Genomic DNA, 16,496 nt, shown 5'->3' with positions numbered 1-16,496 from the left:
GGACTGGGGGGGGTGGGGGGGGGGGAGTTTTTTTCAGACTGAAACTTTCTTTAAATTGTGGTCTCTGTTCTGTCTGTTCTCCCTCTCGCTCGTCTCTCTATCTGCTCTCTTGACTGCCCAGGAAGGTGTGTGTTGTTTGCTTAAGTTAAGCCGCGCTCGGAAAATGTTCACCGTTGTTATGTGCAAAAAAAAAAAGAAAAAAAAAACATACGCATGCTCGATTACACACACACGCACACACAGACCAGACTCTTACACACTTGTAGTCTTGTGCTGACATGACATAAAACACTCTTGTGCTAACTCCCAGGCAGATTTTTCCAAAAGACAACAACATGAGGAAGTTTTTCAGACCCCAGTTTGAATGTTTCCTGACTCTTTCTTTTTTCTACAATTTCTGCATCCCTAGGCAGAAAACCCTGTAAAAACCCACAAAACTACTTTTCCCATAATCCTACTCTCCTCCCACTCTCTGTGTCTCCATTAGTCACACTGTGAAGATTTGTAGATTTGTGCTGCAGCTGTTTTGGGTGTGTATTACACAGTGTTACTAGAAGTATTCACGTCATTCAATTACCATCTCTTTGATATACAAATATGACGGCCAGATGTACTCAAAGTGTTTCATATGACACCGTTACAGAGACTTCAGTGTGTTTGTAACATATTACAGTTGATGTCGGGCTTGTTTTCATTATATTTTATATCTGCAAGGAGTTTTAGTCTAGTTGTTTCTAACATAGAAGGTTCTAGTCACTCAAAAGGGCCACAAGAAAAACCTGGGGGGAACTTAGTTGCATTCAGTTTTTCACAACACAAGGGATTTAAAAAATAAATAAGTATATTGGAGAGTTTTCTCTCTTTAGACAAAAACATAAATAAATTGAATCCAATGAGTTTAAAGGGGAAATTTGTCTTACAGGAAATACATACACCCCTGAAATCTTTCACACAAGCTTCCGGACATTTCAGGAGGCAAACAAGACATAAAAAGGACGCTGCGGTCGTAATGTAAGATACTCAGAATGGCGGGAAAAGCAAAGTCCGACCCCATTATAACAGTTTTTTGCCTTTATGCTTATACTATCTGTTACTGGACGTATCCACAGTATCAGCAAAAGAGCAGAGGAGAACATACTGACTAGCAGAACAAATGTATGAAAGTGCTTTAAAATGTGCATAGTGATCGCACTGGTCGCTAATTGGTCGCATGATGGAAATATCCTCACCCCCGCTCGGTCACAGTGAATATTCCTGACTTTTAACTGTTGTGTTCCCACATAGTCTCACCCAACCTCGTACAGAATCTTTTACTATAGGGTGGTTGGCAGGAAAATGTCTGGATAAGGTAAGGGTGAACAAATTTGGCTGTTTGCGTTCCACATGTAGCTGAACCTGAAAATATTCATGTGGGAAAAGACCAGTAGACATTTGAAAATTGACATGGGGACACACATTGCTTTTTCAGTAAGGGTTAGAGGATTTATAAAAGGCTGTGAAAAACTGATCAAATGTTTTGACTTATTCCAAACATTACTGTGAAATGCAAAATCTGAAAATTAGCCTGTGACTACTTCTTCAAGACAAACTATATGGACTTTAAAGTACCCAGGATTACATCCAAAATGTACTTTATTGTATTGTATTTCGTCAACATTGATTAACACATTTTATGTGTATGTTTGTGACTAGTCGCTGTGTGCTCCTTCTGAAATTCTTAGAAAATTCAATAGGATCCACCTCTGCATACACACACACACACACAAAGTACCTGTTTTAGCTCCACCCCTCTCATGCTAACAGTCTTGGCTCAGTGTGTGTGTGTGTGTACGTGTGTGTACGTGTGTGCAGAGGAGGCCGGCCTCTGTGCTCAGTGCCCTGCTGTACCTGTCTCTCATGGAGGTGGAGTAACACTCCCAGAGCAGGCGGCCAAGCAGCGGAGCACTGTGAAGCAACAGAGGTAGTTTTCCTCCCGTCTGACCGCTCTCTCTGCTTCTCCTTCCTCTTCTCCTCTTCACCAACATCCCATCTGCTCTGATATCCTGCTCTGGATTTCTGCTTTGACTCACTCTCACTTCCCTCTCTCTCTCTAGCTGTCTGTGTTTCTTCCATTTCTAATGACAAGATTTTATAACTTGTAACTTATTTTTTCAGCATTTGTGTCCAAGACTGTGTTTTAGATTTTAGAGCCAGGCTTGAATACTTTTTGCATGACTCAGCTGATGTTATGTAGCGTGTGTGTGTGTGTGTGTGTGTGTGTGTGTGTGTGTGCGAGACTGTGTGTGTGTGTGTGTGTGTGTGTGTGTTAAGGCAGCAGGATTTGGGTATTTGTACCTTCTGTTGTTTCAGTGATCCTCTTCTGCTGCCTTGTGACCCAGTTGTTAGGGGCTGCTAGTTAAAAGCCGTGAGTCAATCGCCTCCACGTGCGTGCGTGTGTGCGTGCATGTGTGTGTGTGTCCAGCTAAGATGGCGGCATCCTTTGGCCTGTTTCCTTCAGAACACTGGATCAGTGTCACTCAGGACAGAACAGCTAAACTAAGAGGTGCATTGTTTCCTGCACACTGTCATTCTCTTCCTTCAATAAAAAGCCAAAGAGAGGTTTGGCAGCTTATATATTTGAGAATAAAATCTGCCCCTGACAGCAACAAGTAAGCAGTGCTGATTAAAGGTCAGGTCAGTGACATCAAGCTTTAAGTGCTCTTCCTTTTTCTAGCTGTGATGAACTTTGATTCGCTTTGCCGGAAAATATGAATTCGCTTGCAGTAGCCAATCTGTGTTTATGGTTGAAACCAGAGGAAGCCTGTAAAAGCATTTTTGTCCGACCATAAAGCAATTGAGTCCCCCAGTAACCCATTGTTAATACATAGAGAATCAGGTGCTCCTATCAATCATACACGATGTAATGGGTAATCTCCTCAGCGATAACTGGAACACTCTAACCCAGCAGGTTGGACGCTGCTACCAATAAACATCCTAACTTCCTTTACAGTGTGCGGGTACAGCCTGCTAGCTCGTCCCTCCTTGCGCTGACTTCATAACCTTTGACCTGGTGACTAAAACCAGGAGACGAGTGACCAGTAGACTAAAACATGGGTGTATCCTCACTTTTTACAACTCTATTTGAGGTCTCCTTCCTCAGTTCTAAGCCGTACAGAAGAGTAATGTCGGTACCAAAGGTCAGAATTTAACTGAGGGGAAAGGGTGTTTAAGCTTGCTGCTCCCTTTACTTGTGAACAAATTGCAAAAAGACTCCAAACTTAAGGAACTGGTGTTATTTCAGGGTGACTTGGTTGAAGGAACATCAGGCTGTTCTACCTGATAGATTTACGACTCTGATTTTTTCAACATATATTTACTGTTTTTACTTGTTCTTGATATCTTTTGATTTATAGTTTTGTATCTTGCATCGTGTTCGTATGGATGGCTGCTCATCGTGTTTGTCGGAGACGTTGTTAGATGTGCAGCTTACCGGTCTCGTCCAGGACACTCCTGAAAAATAGTGTTTTAATCTTAAAGAGTTTTATCCTTGTAAAATAAATCAAATAAACAAAGATGAACTCTGTATCTGAGCTCTGCACATCCACATCGATTATGTGTTGTAGTTTTTTTTTTTTTTAAACCAAATAGCTGCTCTTTGTGCTTGTTCCTACAGCAAAGAGGTAAGATCAGGATAGGAGAATCACGCATGAGTTGTCATAATTTGGGTTTAGTCTAGTTATAGCTGTAAATCTTTATGCCCTCTGCGAGGAAAGGTTGTGATTTGTGTTCCTCCCGGTTAATCATCTACCTGTTGCTGCCTCAGTGTTCTTGCCATCTCACACGCGCGCACACACACACACACACACACACACACACACACACACACGCACACACACACACACACACACACACGCACACACACATACATACAATTACATACCCCTGTGTATAGGACCAGAGCTTAAAGAGGTGCCAATAATCTTCAAGTAAATTAGTGACTGTGTCTGTATTTTCTATTTTTCTATTTTCTATCGAGTGTTGCATTATTTCCCTACACTTCCTTCCTTGTCTGTTATCTTGTTGTTCGTGGTAAACTTTTTCCAGATACACTACTGGACGCATACATGTCACATGCACATTGACTGTTCTCATTTTTTTGCAAAGAGAGAGAGACTAAACGGCCTTGTTGAGGGTTACCCCTGACACACTGAGTGCTGTGATTTCCAGAGTTCCCCCCCCCCCCCCCCCCCCCAAAAAAAAGGATGACCTCAGCACAACTGTGATCAGCACTGAGGAAGTTTGGAAAACCTCCCAGTGGTCAAAAGCAGGAAACATGTTACCCCACACCCAGACTGAACAGTGAATATGTCATATTTTTGACACTAAAAAAAACTGCTACATTTTTACACCGACTTCAAAAGAGTCCACCTCAAAGTGTCACATGATGTCTCTCTCTCTCTCTTTTTTTTTTTTTTTATCACCGAGCAAAACTGGCAAAGTGAATATTGTCCTCCCTTTGTCATCAGTCTGGCCAGATAAGGCTGATAAGACATGGAGTCATGTTAGCACTTCACACAATAGAAGGAACAGAGGGAGGGCTCGCAGAGCGGAGGGAATGCAACTCAGAAACAAATAACTCAAAGGTTGCTCTGGTTCAGCAGTATAGAAGGAAAACTTGAGTGATGTTTATAATGTGCAATAGTGAATCCTATAATAGAGGTCCCCACAACTACTTATTTTCATCTAGCCTTATGTCAGGTTGACCTGTCAGCATGCAGCAGCCAACATACTTAAGAAGGAGGAAACAACAACCTTTTCTTTCTACACTCTGATTTTTTTTTTTTGTGTTATTTCCCTTTTTGCTCTTGTTTTTATCTGATTGTGTTTGGTACAAAGCAACAAGTAAGTGCATTAAAACTAGGAGTATAACTCTGAAGTGGATGGCATGTTGGCTCTACCTTTTATTCAAACACATTTCTTCTAACTTTCCAGTTGGCATTTGTTTAATTTTTCGTTCCTCTGTGAAAAGGCGTGAGCTAGATTTCAGGTAACCCTAGCCCCTTTCAGCTTTTTGCAGGTAAACAGGCATGTGTGAGAGTGAGATACGAGGTCCAGATGAGTGAGTTTGTGTGTTTCCATGGTTGCTTGGCTTAGTGTTTTACCTTTGTTCACTACTTCACCTATCTCCATCAAAATCCAGGCAATCTTGTGACTCACAAAACACACACTGCCTACCGTTACCTCCTATTCAACCAGAGGCTGTTTATTTTATTTTTTTTAACTCATCCTATTTGCTTACATGATGTTCAGTCCCACAAGTGTTTTGCTTTGGGTCTGCTTTGATTGGTTGCCTCAAGTGTTGTACACTGTGTGGAGATTTGGGGATTTAAATTGCTGTGGATTTTCCCGTTCTGAATGCAGGCAGTGTTGGAAAATAACAGAGTAAGAGGTTTAAGCTTGGGAAGCCGATTTCTGATTGTTCTCTGTTCCTTTTATAGGCCTGCAGCCCGTAATGAAGTGGCACACACAGAAAAGTAAAAAAAAAAAACACACACATACACACACTCAAGAAGCTGAATGTACACACTGTATGAGACTTAAGTTCGACACCCTCTTGTGGTGAGTGTGTGTGTGCCACAGGTCCATGCTCATGATAGATCAATGAACACAGCTTTGTGTTACAAAACAGAGTCAATGGGGTCATTTTTGTTCAAAATTCTTCATATAGCTTAACTCCATCTTACTTCTGACACACACATACACTCTCTCTCTCTCGCTCTCTCTCTCTCTCTCTCTCTCTCACACACACACACACATATCATGAGCATGTGACCTAGTCATACCCAGTGAACCTTGAGCTGGAGGTTTCAGGGTTTACAGCCCTTCATTCGCTCTGATAGGGACCAGAGGTCAGCAAAGGATCTGAAGAACTCAACAAAACAAGGTTGTAAAACCGCTGATAGGGATTGGTGCCCTGTGGATTTATAGATGCTGTATTTTCTATCTGTCTAGGTCACACAACGTGCCTCGTTTGGTTTGTTAGGCAGGTTATCTTGCATTTGATTGTGCCTGCAAATTGGTGATAATTCGGTGTCGACGGGTAAACAACCATTATAGGGATTTTTCGTCAACTTCTGAACATGCTCCTTCATCCTTGTGTTTCCTGTTCTCTTTTAGAAAAGCTGTTGTGATTATTACAGCGTACTGCAATTTGACAAATGTGTCTCTCTTTGCTTTTTTCAGGCCCCAGATCTGATTGGATGGTTTTGGCAGAATGACAGCCGAAGATCCTGCTTCTTCCTCAACCATGAGCAATAACTCCGCCCCCTCCAAACTGTCCAAACCCTCTGGTGCACCCCACAACTCTCTTCACGGACAGATTAGCATCCCTGACGGGGTTGCAGGTTCTCATAATGAGGCTGCACTGGTGGCCCTGATGGAGCGCACCGGCTACGGTATGGTCCAGGAAAATGGTCAGCGTAAATATGGCCCTCCACCCGGATGGAACGCTCAATCTCCACCACGAGGATGTGAAATCTTTGTGGGCAAGATCCCACGGGACGTTTATGAGGATGAGCTGGTCCCGGTGTTTGAGTCCGTAGGGCGCATCTATGAGATGCGGCTCATGATGGACTTCGATGGGAAGAACCGAGGGTACGCGTTTGTTATGTACACAGAAAAACATGAGGCCAAGAGGGCTGTACGTGAGCTCAACAACTATGAAGTGCGGCCCGGGCGGCTCCTGGGAGTCTGCTCATCTGTAGATAACTGCCGTCTTTTCATTGGTGGCATTCCCAAGACCAAAAAACGTGAGGAGATCCTTGAAGAAGTCTCCAAGGTTACAGAAGGGGTTCTAGACGTGATAGTTTATGCCAGTGCAGCAGACAAGCTGAAGAACCGAGGCTTTGCCTTTGTAGAGTACGAGTCGCACCGGGCAGCTGCCATGGCTCGCAGGAAGTTGATGCCTGGACGCATTCAGCTTTGGGGACACCAGATAGCAGTAGACTGGGCTGAGCCAGAGATCGATGTGGACGAAGACGTCATGGAGACAGTAAAGATCCTTTACGTAAGGAATCTTATGATGGAGACCAGTGAGGAGACGATCAGACAGGTAGGACTGGCTGAGTTTTGTGTTCAGATGTTTCACCGCGCTTTTTCTATTAGAGAAGAAGTGATTTTAAAGCCAACTGTTCTCGACCAATCATTGTCTCTGTCAACCAGGTGTTCAGCCAGTGGAATCCTGGATGTGTTGAACGTGTGAAGAAGATCCGCGACTACGCCTTTGTCCATTTTACCTCCCGGGACGATGCGGTCGTGGCCATGGATCATCTCAATGCCACAGAGGTGGAAGGATCCTGTATCGAGGTGACACTCGCCAAGCCAGTTGACAAAGAGCAGTACTCCCGCCAGAAGGCCTCCAAGGGGGCCTCTGCCACTCCAGAACCTACTCAGCAGAACTACGTTTACCAGTGTGATCCCTACACATTGGCCTACTATGGTTATCCTTACAACACCCTCATTGGACCCAACAGGGAATACTTCGTCAAAGGTTAGAACTCATTCTTTCTCCTCTTTTTCCAGGGATTATCAGCTGCAAAACCACAGCATTTCTCTTTTTGTAAATGTTATTTAGCCGTTGCACTGCCAAAGACTGTATTATGACAGTATTGTTGGAAAAATGAAATAAACGCCACATAGATAGAGATGTATGATTTTTGTAAACAGTCATGATGAAGAGGATGATAATGATCAAATCTTTAATGAATGCAATTTCATTTGAAAAATATAATTGAAATATTAGAACTAATGATGGTTTGTGGATTGAAATCAGTGAGCCTGTTGTTAAAAGGCAACGACAAAACAAGGTGATGGACAAATAAATGCTAATCCCGTTACCTTTGATGATTGATTATATTTGGTCTTTGGGTGGTAGCAGGACAATCTATTTGACTTTCAACAATCATTGTGTTTTGGTTTTCTCTCCAAAGGACCCCCAATGATACAGAACAATGGTAATCTCTCACATCCTCATTCCTACTTATTTCTTCAATGAACAATGAGCTTCTTGCCATGTGATAAACTATACGTTTTCTAACACCATCCTTTTCCTGCTATGCTGTCACCTCCCATTTCATGCTGGGTTATTGCAGAGATCACGACAGAGCTTAGACCTTTGGGAATACCATTTTAGAGTGCCTCCATCTTCAATGGTGCTTAGAAAAAAAAGGCCACATTAGACTCAAAGAACCCCAAAAACTTGTGAACTCTTCCAAATACTGCTGAGAAATCTCCAGAAGAAACTACACTTCATGAGCAGATTTTGTCTTAAATGAGAGCTTAAGACTGTAATGGCTTTCTTAGTCCAGATATCGTTAAAGTAACTTTCAAAGCAGTTCTAAACCCAACATAAAATCTCGCCTTTCATGTTGCCCTACTCAAAATACAGTAAAAGCTGCCCCTGTTGCCCAACCTCCAGTCATCATATTACTGTAACTGTATTTTAAGCAGGTACTGTGCGAGGTCGTGGTCGTGCCGCTGCAGGTAACCGTACCCCTGGACCACGGGGGTCTTACCTGGGGGGTTATTCTGCTGGTCGTGGCATCTACAGCCGCTACCATGAGGGCAAGGCCAGGCAGCCTGAAAAGCCCTATGAGTTGATGCCCAGTCTGGAGCTTGCTGCCTCCGTCAACCCTGTTGGCATCAAACCTGGCACAAGTCAGTGAGATAGATTTATCCATCCATGTCGTTGCCCATCTCCAAAGCCTTTACTAACCCTTCCAGCTCACAATTTCTCTTTTTTGATGAACATTTTGCGATAAATTATGATGAGGGATGTTGCTGGATGGGCAGGTGCAAAAGGACTTTCTCTTTACGGTATCAGATACTGACACTACATGTTTGTCCTTTCTAGCCTGACCAGAAAGTAACAGCCATGTTTCTTCACAAATTCTTTCCTTCTCCTTCCAATTATAAATCTAACTTACCTGGTGTTCAGACCTAAAACAGCTCTGTGTTACAAGAAACCAAAGGGCTAATGAACCTGAAAAGTATTAGATTTGCCATCAGAGTGTGCCAAAAGACAGAGCTTTGGGTCGAGCATAACGTTGTCTTTTGGCAGATCAAACTACTTTTTTTTACGTTTTGGCATCCTTAAATAACCTTTAAGGCAGGGTTGGTTATTTCCTCCAGATACACTTTTTAAGATTTACGTTGAAATTGTCTTTAAGTCCTGACAGAAATCAGTAACTTATGTGCTCTGAAATAGGAACGAAAAAAAAAAACTGTCATCTGTAGCAGTTGTAAGCATGTAAAAACTTCGACCAATCTCTGCCAATGTAGATGAACCAATCTGATGAACATATCTTCCCTTCTCGTTCTCTACCCCTGCCGTGCAACGGCGCTCATGCATGTAAGTGAGGGGCGTGGCTTTTGAGGGAGCAAAGAGGGGAGGGGGTGGGTGTAGACGGAACACTAAGGGAATACTACTTTCAAAATCATGCTAGTTTTAGAAAATTACCAACCCTGCCTTTGCTAAAAGTTTTTTTTTCCTCAGATCTGTTGTCTGTCTGAACACTGTCTGAAGGCATGTATAGACCAAAGTATCTACCATCAATTCCTTTTCAGTGCAATCAACTCCAAAATTTTAATGAAAATGTTTCAAATATGTCTCGTCATTTTTATTTTTATTTCAGGAAAAGATGAATGAAAAGCACAAATGGCACAAAAGATTGACTTTTTTTGTGCAGAAAATTGAATCTACTGGCAGCGACATTTACTTTAATTGTTTGTAGAAACAGCTTTTAAAGCGTTGCTGGTGAAAGGACCAATTTGTTCATGAAAAGGGGTTGATGCAAGAAGTAAAGATTTCTTTTCTCCTCTCTTTTTCTAACATTTTCTGTTGACTCTATTCTGATTCAAAGTATAATACCAGTGTGATGTAAGGGTTGAAGCCTGCCCATGATTTATACATCTATTATTTAGAAATGCAAGATAAGTCTGCACATTATAAAACAGGCTACATTCTGCCACTGTTTCTTTCCTGATTGAAATTTTGATTTCTTTTTTGTTCCTTCTTTACTGACAATAATCAGATGGAAACGGCACTGATTCTAATTAAGGGGGAAAAACCCCCTAACTCTCCTGTGAACAAAACAGAAACTATCACAAAATAAGTTTATACAGATGCAACGTCATACGTTTAAGATTCATGATTTATTTTCTTCTGTAAAAAAAGGAAAAAGAATATGAAATGCAAAATAGAGATGAATACACTGGTATTATTCTTTAACCCTTAAGTTCCAGATGGCTTTTTTATATTTTAACTCTAACATAAAACTACATTTTTTTTAAATTACAAATGTCTTATGTATGGTGATCAAAAGTGTGTGTTGTGACGTTTCTGGAACCAGTGACCCCAATCTGAGGCTCAGTTTGAGTCCCACTCTGTGTGGAATCACAGGATCACCACCAGATTGAAAAGACTTCTGGCCGTCTGAAACAATGACTGACGTTGTGTTCGCTGTGTGTGTGCGTGTGTGTATGTGTTGGAGCACTGAGGTTAATCCGCTTTTGAGCACCATCATAATCCAAATCACACCCAAACTTTTTGTCATTAATTTTTTCCCCTTCTTCTAAATTGTTTCTTTTGACCTTTTCTGCCTTATTTACCCCTCACTGCTTTACATTCATCACTCCTCTTACTATTACGATCGCTTCCAGAATTTAAAAAAACACTAGTTTTCTGTTTGAGCATGGTTGCAAGCATGCGTCTGTCTCTTGCTGTCATTTCACTTCACATACTCTTGACTGAATGTTTTAGCTTTGATGTCCCCTCTGTTATCCGAGCTCTCATTCTCGTGTCTGTTTGTGTGCAGTGGCGTTGCAGACTCTGGGTGGGCAGTACCCGGTGTTCAGCGCGGCTCCTGCAGCCAAGCTGATGGAGGAGGGGAAGGTGCACACTGTGGAGCACCTTATCAACCCTCTGGCCTTACAACACGCTGAACACACCAATGCTAATGCTGCTGCCACCGTCCTGCCTTCAGTCTCCACCCCTCCACCCTTTCAGGTGTGCACAATGACTCACATGGGAACGTTTTTTAAAGGGTTAAATTGATTTTTAAGACATAACAACAGCACAGTGATTATATAAAACCCTACCTACTAAGATTACATTTAGGATGATTAAAAAGGTTACTTTGTGCATAAATATCTTACAGAGCATCAGGCAATCATAAGAGATACTTGAGGTGAATTCATGCTTTTGATATTTATGAATAAGTTGCATAAACATCACGACTAAAGGTGTATAGGATTTAGCTGAATCAAGTGTCCATAGAGCTAGATTTTAAGATTCTCTCTTCTTTTTTAAGGTGAATTTATTTAAATGAAAGCATCCATATTATATTCTCTTTCTGCTAAAAGTTCCCTCGATCACACACACTGCTTCTTTAAACTCTGAGATTTGGAACTCTTATATCAGTCTGGTGGCTTGTGAAGCTTTGTCCAGGATTGTAGCATCTATGTACTTAAGAAATGTAGTTGCTAGGCAAAAATGTAATCTATGATTGATTGTTGCACATTACCACAAACAGCACGATTTCAGATTGGTTTGCTGAGTTTTATATGAAGAAATCGTGCATGTCTGAAATGAAACATTCTGTGTTTGTACTCTTTGGCCTTGAAGTTTTTCGAGGTAAGAACATCTAAGAGCTGAAAGCTTTTATTGAGTGAATCTACATTGAATGTACTCAATGTACTCTGAGCTGGTCCCTGAGGATAAGCTTTAGAAATAATCGTATTCACTCTAATCCTCCTTGTCTTTTGCCTACGTTCACACAGGGCCGTCCAATCACTCCCGTCTACGCCATGGCGCACAATGTCCAGCGTATCCCCACGGCCGGCGGCCTTTATGGAGCCGGATACGTCCCCATCGCAAACTATGCCGCCAACACAGCGGCTCTGGCTGCTCTGCAGAAGAATGCAGCGGTGGCGGCTGCAGCGTACGGAGGCTACACGGGCTATGCGGTGCCACAGGCCTTCCCTGCCACGGCCTTCCAGCTGCCCATCCACGATGTCTACCAGACGTATTGATGGCGGGGGTCCGACCAAGGAAAACGGCAAAGTTTCCCAAGCTGTGACTGAACCACTGCAACATGTGTTTGTCCCATCATGCAGAAAAACATCACTTGAACTTGCGGACATCCAAAAGCTCTAAATCAACGTCATTTGAAGCAAATATCTGTCACTCCTCCGGGGGCCCTCGACGTGGACCTCAAGCGGCCATGTGACATTCTGAATCATGCAGCAGCTCTGTGTTTTTACTTTTACTGAAAACAGTGAGGACAGTCCATTTAAAACAAGCATTACTCACAACGACCACAGTCACAATTATCATCTCGCTATCTTTCCTTTAATGTGTCTCAGACCCCTTCCGCCTCGTTGCTATGGCAACGGAAACACTGAAGGTACACACACGAGTATTTATGAAGAGAAGATTTGATGTTTTATTCTCTGTAGTTTTATCTCTTAAACGGGGTGTTTTTTGTTTTTCTCAAACAGGAAAGACCTTTACACTATGTCTTAAAAGAATGGTTTTTTTTTTGAGTGTTAAACCTTGGAGGTAAAAAGAAAGAAAGTATATTTAATTGAAAAGATAAAAATGACAACTGGAACTACTGACGAAAGAGAATACCACTGAAGAAAAACTGCTTTTTGCATAATACTAACGTGTTTTTTTAGTTCTTGTTTCTTTCCATTGATATATAGTAATTTAGCCAACTGTACATGCGGTAAAGGTTGATGCTGTCCGTCCATGCTGGTTGAGTGTGTATACTTCAAACAGGCCGTCTTTGGTACTTTTTTTGGTTCATTTACTTTTATTTGTGTTTTAAATGAAGGTTTTAAGTGTTGTTGTTTTTCACTTGCTTATTTCTAGTTTGCCTTTGTAACTTTTGGAAACATTTATCTTGAAGAAAACTTGCCAGCTAAGTAATATTGTAAAGGCAGATTCCTTTGGGGAGCAGATACGCAAGAAAGAAAAACTGGAGAGCTTTTTTTTTTTTTAAATGATGGGCTGCGTGGTTTATCTACACCCCCTGGTAGACAGCGATGTACTCTGAGATGTTTCTCTTCCCTGAGAAACTGCACCTACAGGGGATTAAGACTGAACAGATGTTAGGTTTTTTTTTTTCTCATTTATGTATAATCTTTATTGTTGTTTTTTTTATTGTTTGAGGTGAACAAATATGGACAGAAATGAGAGACATTTTTTCCACATGGACTGGAGCAATCTATCTATTAAAGCGCTCCTTTTTTTTCTGCCGATGCCAACCAAAAAAAAAAGAAAAAAAACCTAAAGGCTACACTCCATTTTCTGTGCCTGACTACAGTGCCTTACATCCACATATAGCCTACTATGTGTGCTCACCTACGCATCACACTGTGCCTTGTTTAGTGCAAAGTGAAGCCTTGGTGGTTGGCGCATTGGATTTTTCTCCATATATTTGTCCATTGATCCAGATTGGTGGTATTACTGAGACAAGAAGGTTCCGATCTCAAGGCTACCTCTCCGTCCTGTAGTCTCTTTCTCTTAACTCTTCTGCAGTAACACTCCATCTGTCTCCTCATGATTTCTCGTCCTCCAAACTGTGCTTGACCAAGGTGCACTTAAAACGTATTTATAAAAGGCAAGAGATTGCAACATACAAGTGAAGAGATTTGAAATACTGAATATGAATTCAAGTGTGAACTTGGCCTTTTTCATTCTCGGTATATGTGCTTTTTTTTTTTTTTTTCTTTGTGGATAAGGCAAAAAAAAAACATTTAAAAAATAAACAGATGAATGTTTAGTAGGCACTTTTTTCAACTCTGCAGTGTGTTGGAAACAGGTATAATGTTGGACTGGGTAAAACTGGAACAATACCTCAAGCTGGAATAAACAAGTAGCCATGCGTGTAAGTGCCACTCAACAAACAGAGCGGCTGTGACGATAACAGTCATTATACAAGAGCAGGCCAAATATTTGAATTGCTGGCTTATAGAATCCTTTAATTCTTTATTCTTTTTTGGTTTAAATGGGATTTTTATTTGCTAATTTTCCATCATCTTCTCATATATTTGACTACATATTGTCAAAAATACAACACAACGAGTTAGACTTTGAGGATATTTGAGATTACATATGAGGTCAGGGGTTTTTTGGGACCAAAAACTAGAAATAAAAGATCTAATTTCCCAAAAAAAAGAAAGAAAAAGATTGAAGTCTCATCTCACTCCGTCTTCTACGCTCAGCTTCTTCTCTCCTCTCTGAAAGTGGGTTTGACTTAGAAGACAAACTGCTGATAACTGCTTTTATTATTTTCTTGTATGATGACAATAAGGATATATTTAATATATGCAATACATGTGTTGTCTATGAAGTGAGAAGAAAAGGTATAATATATTCTTAAACATATGACTTTTCTGTATTTTACATCTTGTTTAGGGATAAAGTCAGAGTAACAAACGTAGAAAAAAATATGTTGGTGTTTTTTTTTGTTGTTTTTTTTTTTTTGCCAAAGTGTCCGATAGTTTTTAAAATTTCAAGGGTATTGTTTTTGTTAAATATGATATTCTGTATGCTATTTTTGAACTGGATTTGGTGTTCTGAGTGGGAATAAAATGGCTCCTTTTTATATTAGTTTGAACATCAAAATCTTTAAACTGTACCTTTGTGACAGCCTGAAGTCACTTTGAGCTTTTCAACTTGGCATGTCAGTTTTTGGAGGAACAGTTTTAAAAAAAATCACATTAAAGCAGCCATTCAGTCTTTACATTTTAGATGGCAGAAAACTGTCTGGTTCTGCCTCCCACTCAAAACACCTGCTTGACTTTCTTTTGCCTGCATTTCACCCACACTGCAGACCCCGGTGTCAGTAGTAGTGGCGCTTTATGCCTAGTTTAACATAGGTGTTACCATTTTAACTCTTCCTAGTGTGTGCCTTATTGCCAAATTGTGCCCTTTGCTATGCCTTTGTAGACCGATGCAGACTGTTTTCTATCTGAAGTTTGTTTAAAAAAAAAAAAGAAGCTTGTTCTGTATTGTTATATTTATAGTGATAAAGTAGAAAAATAAAGCATTTTCAAAAGGATTCAACGCTGTCATTGATTGTGTGTTTTATTTCCTGTTGTTCAAACATGACCAAACTTTCTACATTAACTCCGCTAGCCCTCGTTTGAGCGCCACACAGGTCAGAAGTTTCTTACGAGGTCCTGTGTCGCAGCAGACTTTGGCTCTGACCTCTGTGAATAGAAAACCAAAGCCTGATCTCCTACATCAGCTACTGTTAAGCAATGTGTCACAGCTCAGAGAGGAGGGAGAACGCAGTGTTTCATAAACTTCTCGGGGGGGGAGGTCAACTTTACTCCAGAAACATGTTGAACCTCAGAGAGGAGGTCAGGGAGCTTTTGAGATCACAAGTAGCACTTCTTCATGCAGGAGAACGTTTTTAAATGCTTTACGCACTAACTCTGAATCAGAATCAGCTTCACTGGCCGTGTGTACACACATAAGGACTCTGTTTCAGGTTTTACATACACTGAAGAGGAAAGTTTGAAACAGATAAGAAGCCCGACTAAAGTCATAAAACCATTAAACTACCATTATCAAAAATCACTTAGAAAAATAACCTTCTGAACAACCACCATGATTGATACAACCAATAGGCCTACTTAATGTTACACTGTATTTATGTACAGCATCATACAAATAATCTGTAAAAAATAGGTCATATTCTCGGCACTTGAACCCTCAACATGTACTCTTGTTCTCAGCTGTTTTGTACGTGTTTGCCAACTCAACCCATAAGTCATGGCACATCGTTTCCCATAAATAAAATCGACTTTAAATTTTAAAATAAAACAAGTATTGGTTTCAGTATTATCAGAAACGGTATTCAGAACTCTATTATTTAAAATTTTAATATATGTTTATGGTTCTTCCATCCCCCACTATCCCAACATGATTCTGTTTATGTATCGTCACAGCTATGTGTTCATGGTCAGTATATGATTTATGAAAGCGTTAACTTCCACAGAAGAAAGGGGAGTGACATCATTTCCCAGGAATATTACCTACATGATAATGTCTTACTATTAAGGTCCTTCAGCATCACACCTGCTCTACCACACTGACCAAAGTCAGGAGAAGGATTGCAAAACAAGTCACTTGACTATACCCAATCAGAGAAAAGTTGTTTATTTCAATGACAATATTGCCCCCTGGTGGTCAATAGACCACATCAGACCAGTCTGCAGCAGTGCTAAATAGCTCAGACGTCAGACAGTCGCACAAGTTTTCACCTTAATATTTAGTGTAGGGTTTTCACTAGCAGCCATTTCAGCGACAAAGTAATCAATTTAGAATACTGAAAGATAAAAAGATAATAATAATACACACAGGCAAGAAGATGTAAACCTACAGTCAGTGTTGCCAATTATCAAAATAATTTTAAGCACGTAACTACTTGATAGCCCTTTTA

The 16,496-nt window shown here is 40.8% G+C and overlaps 1 protein-coding gene across 9 annotated transcripts in view; it reads left to right on the top strand.

The window, feature by feature from the left end:
- rbm47 (RNA binding motif protein 47) overlaps positions 1–15,107 on the top strand; it is a 34,713-nt gene extending 19,606 nt beyond the window's left edge. For 3 of the 9 annotated variants that reach the window (XM_061059992.1, XM_061059986.1, XM_061059966.1), the window contains 6 exons: positions 6,223–7,090; positions 7,201–7,528; positions 7,968–7,991; positions 8,485–8,694; positions 10,854–11,044; positions 11,818–15,107. In XM_061059992.1, coding sequence (XP_060915975.1) covers positions 6,254–7,090; positions 7,201–7,528; positions 7,968–7,991; positions 8,485–8,694; positions 10,854–11,044; positions 11,818–12,069 — 1,842 coding nt within the window. In that variant the 5' untranslated portion in view covers positions 6,223–6,253 and the 3' untranslated portion in view covers positions 12,070–15,107. Of the gene's footprint in view, positions 1–1,817; positions 1,961–6,222; positions 7,091–7,200; positions 7,529–7,967; positions 7,992–8,484; positions 8,695–10,853; positions 11,045–11,817 lie in introns of those variants that run through there. The other 6 variants (XM_061059976.1, XM_061060000.1, XM_061060016.1 and 3 more) reach the window with 6 other exon arrangements.
- The last annotated feature ends 1,389 nt before the right edge of the window (positions 15,108–16,496 follow it).

Source organism: Labrus mixtus, chromosome 2 (genome assembly GCF_963584025.1).
Source record: "Labrus mixtus chromosome 2, fLabMix1.1, whole genome shotgun sequence".
Lineage (NCBI taxonomy): Eukaryota > Metazoa > Chordata > Actinopteri > Labriformes > Labridae > Labrus > Labrus mixtus.
The sequence above is the reverse complement of the archived record's forward strand: the minus strand, read 5'-3'. Positions and strand labels throughout refer to the sequence as shown.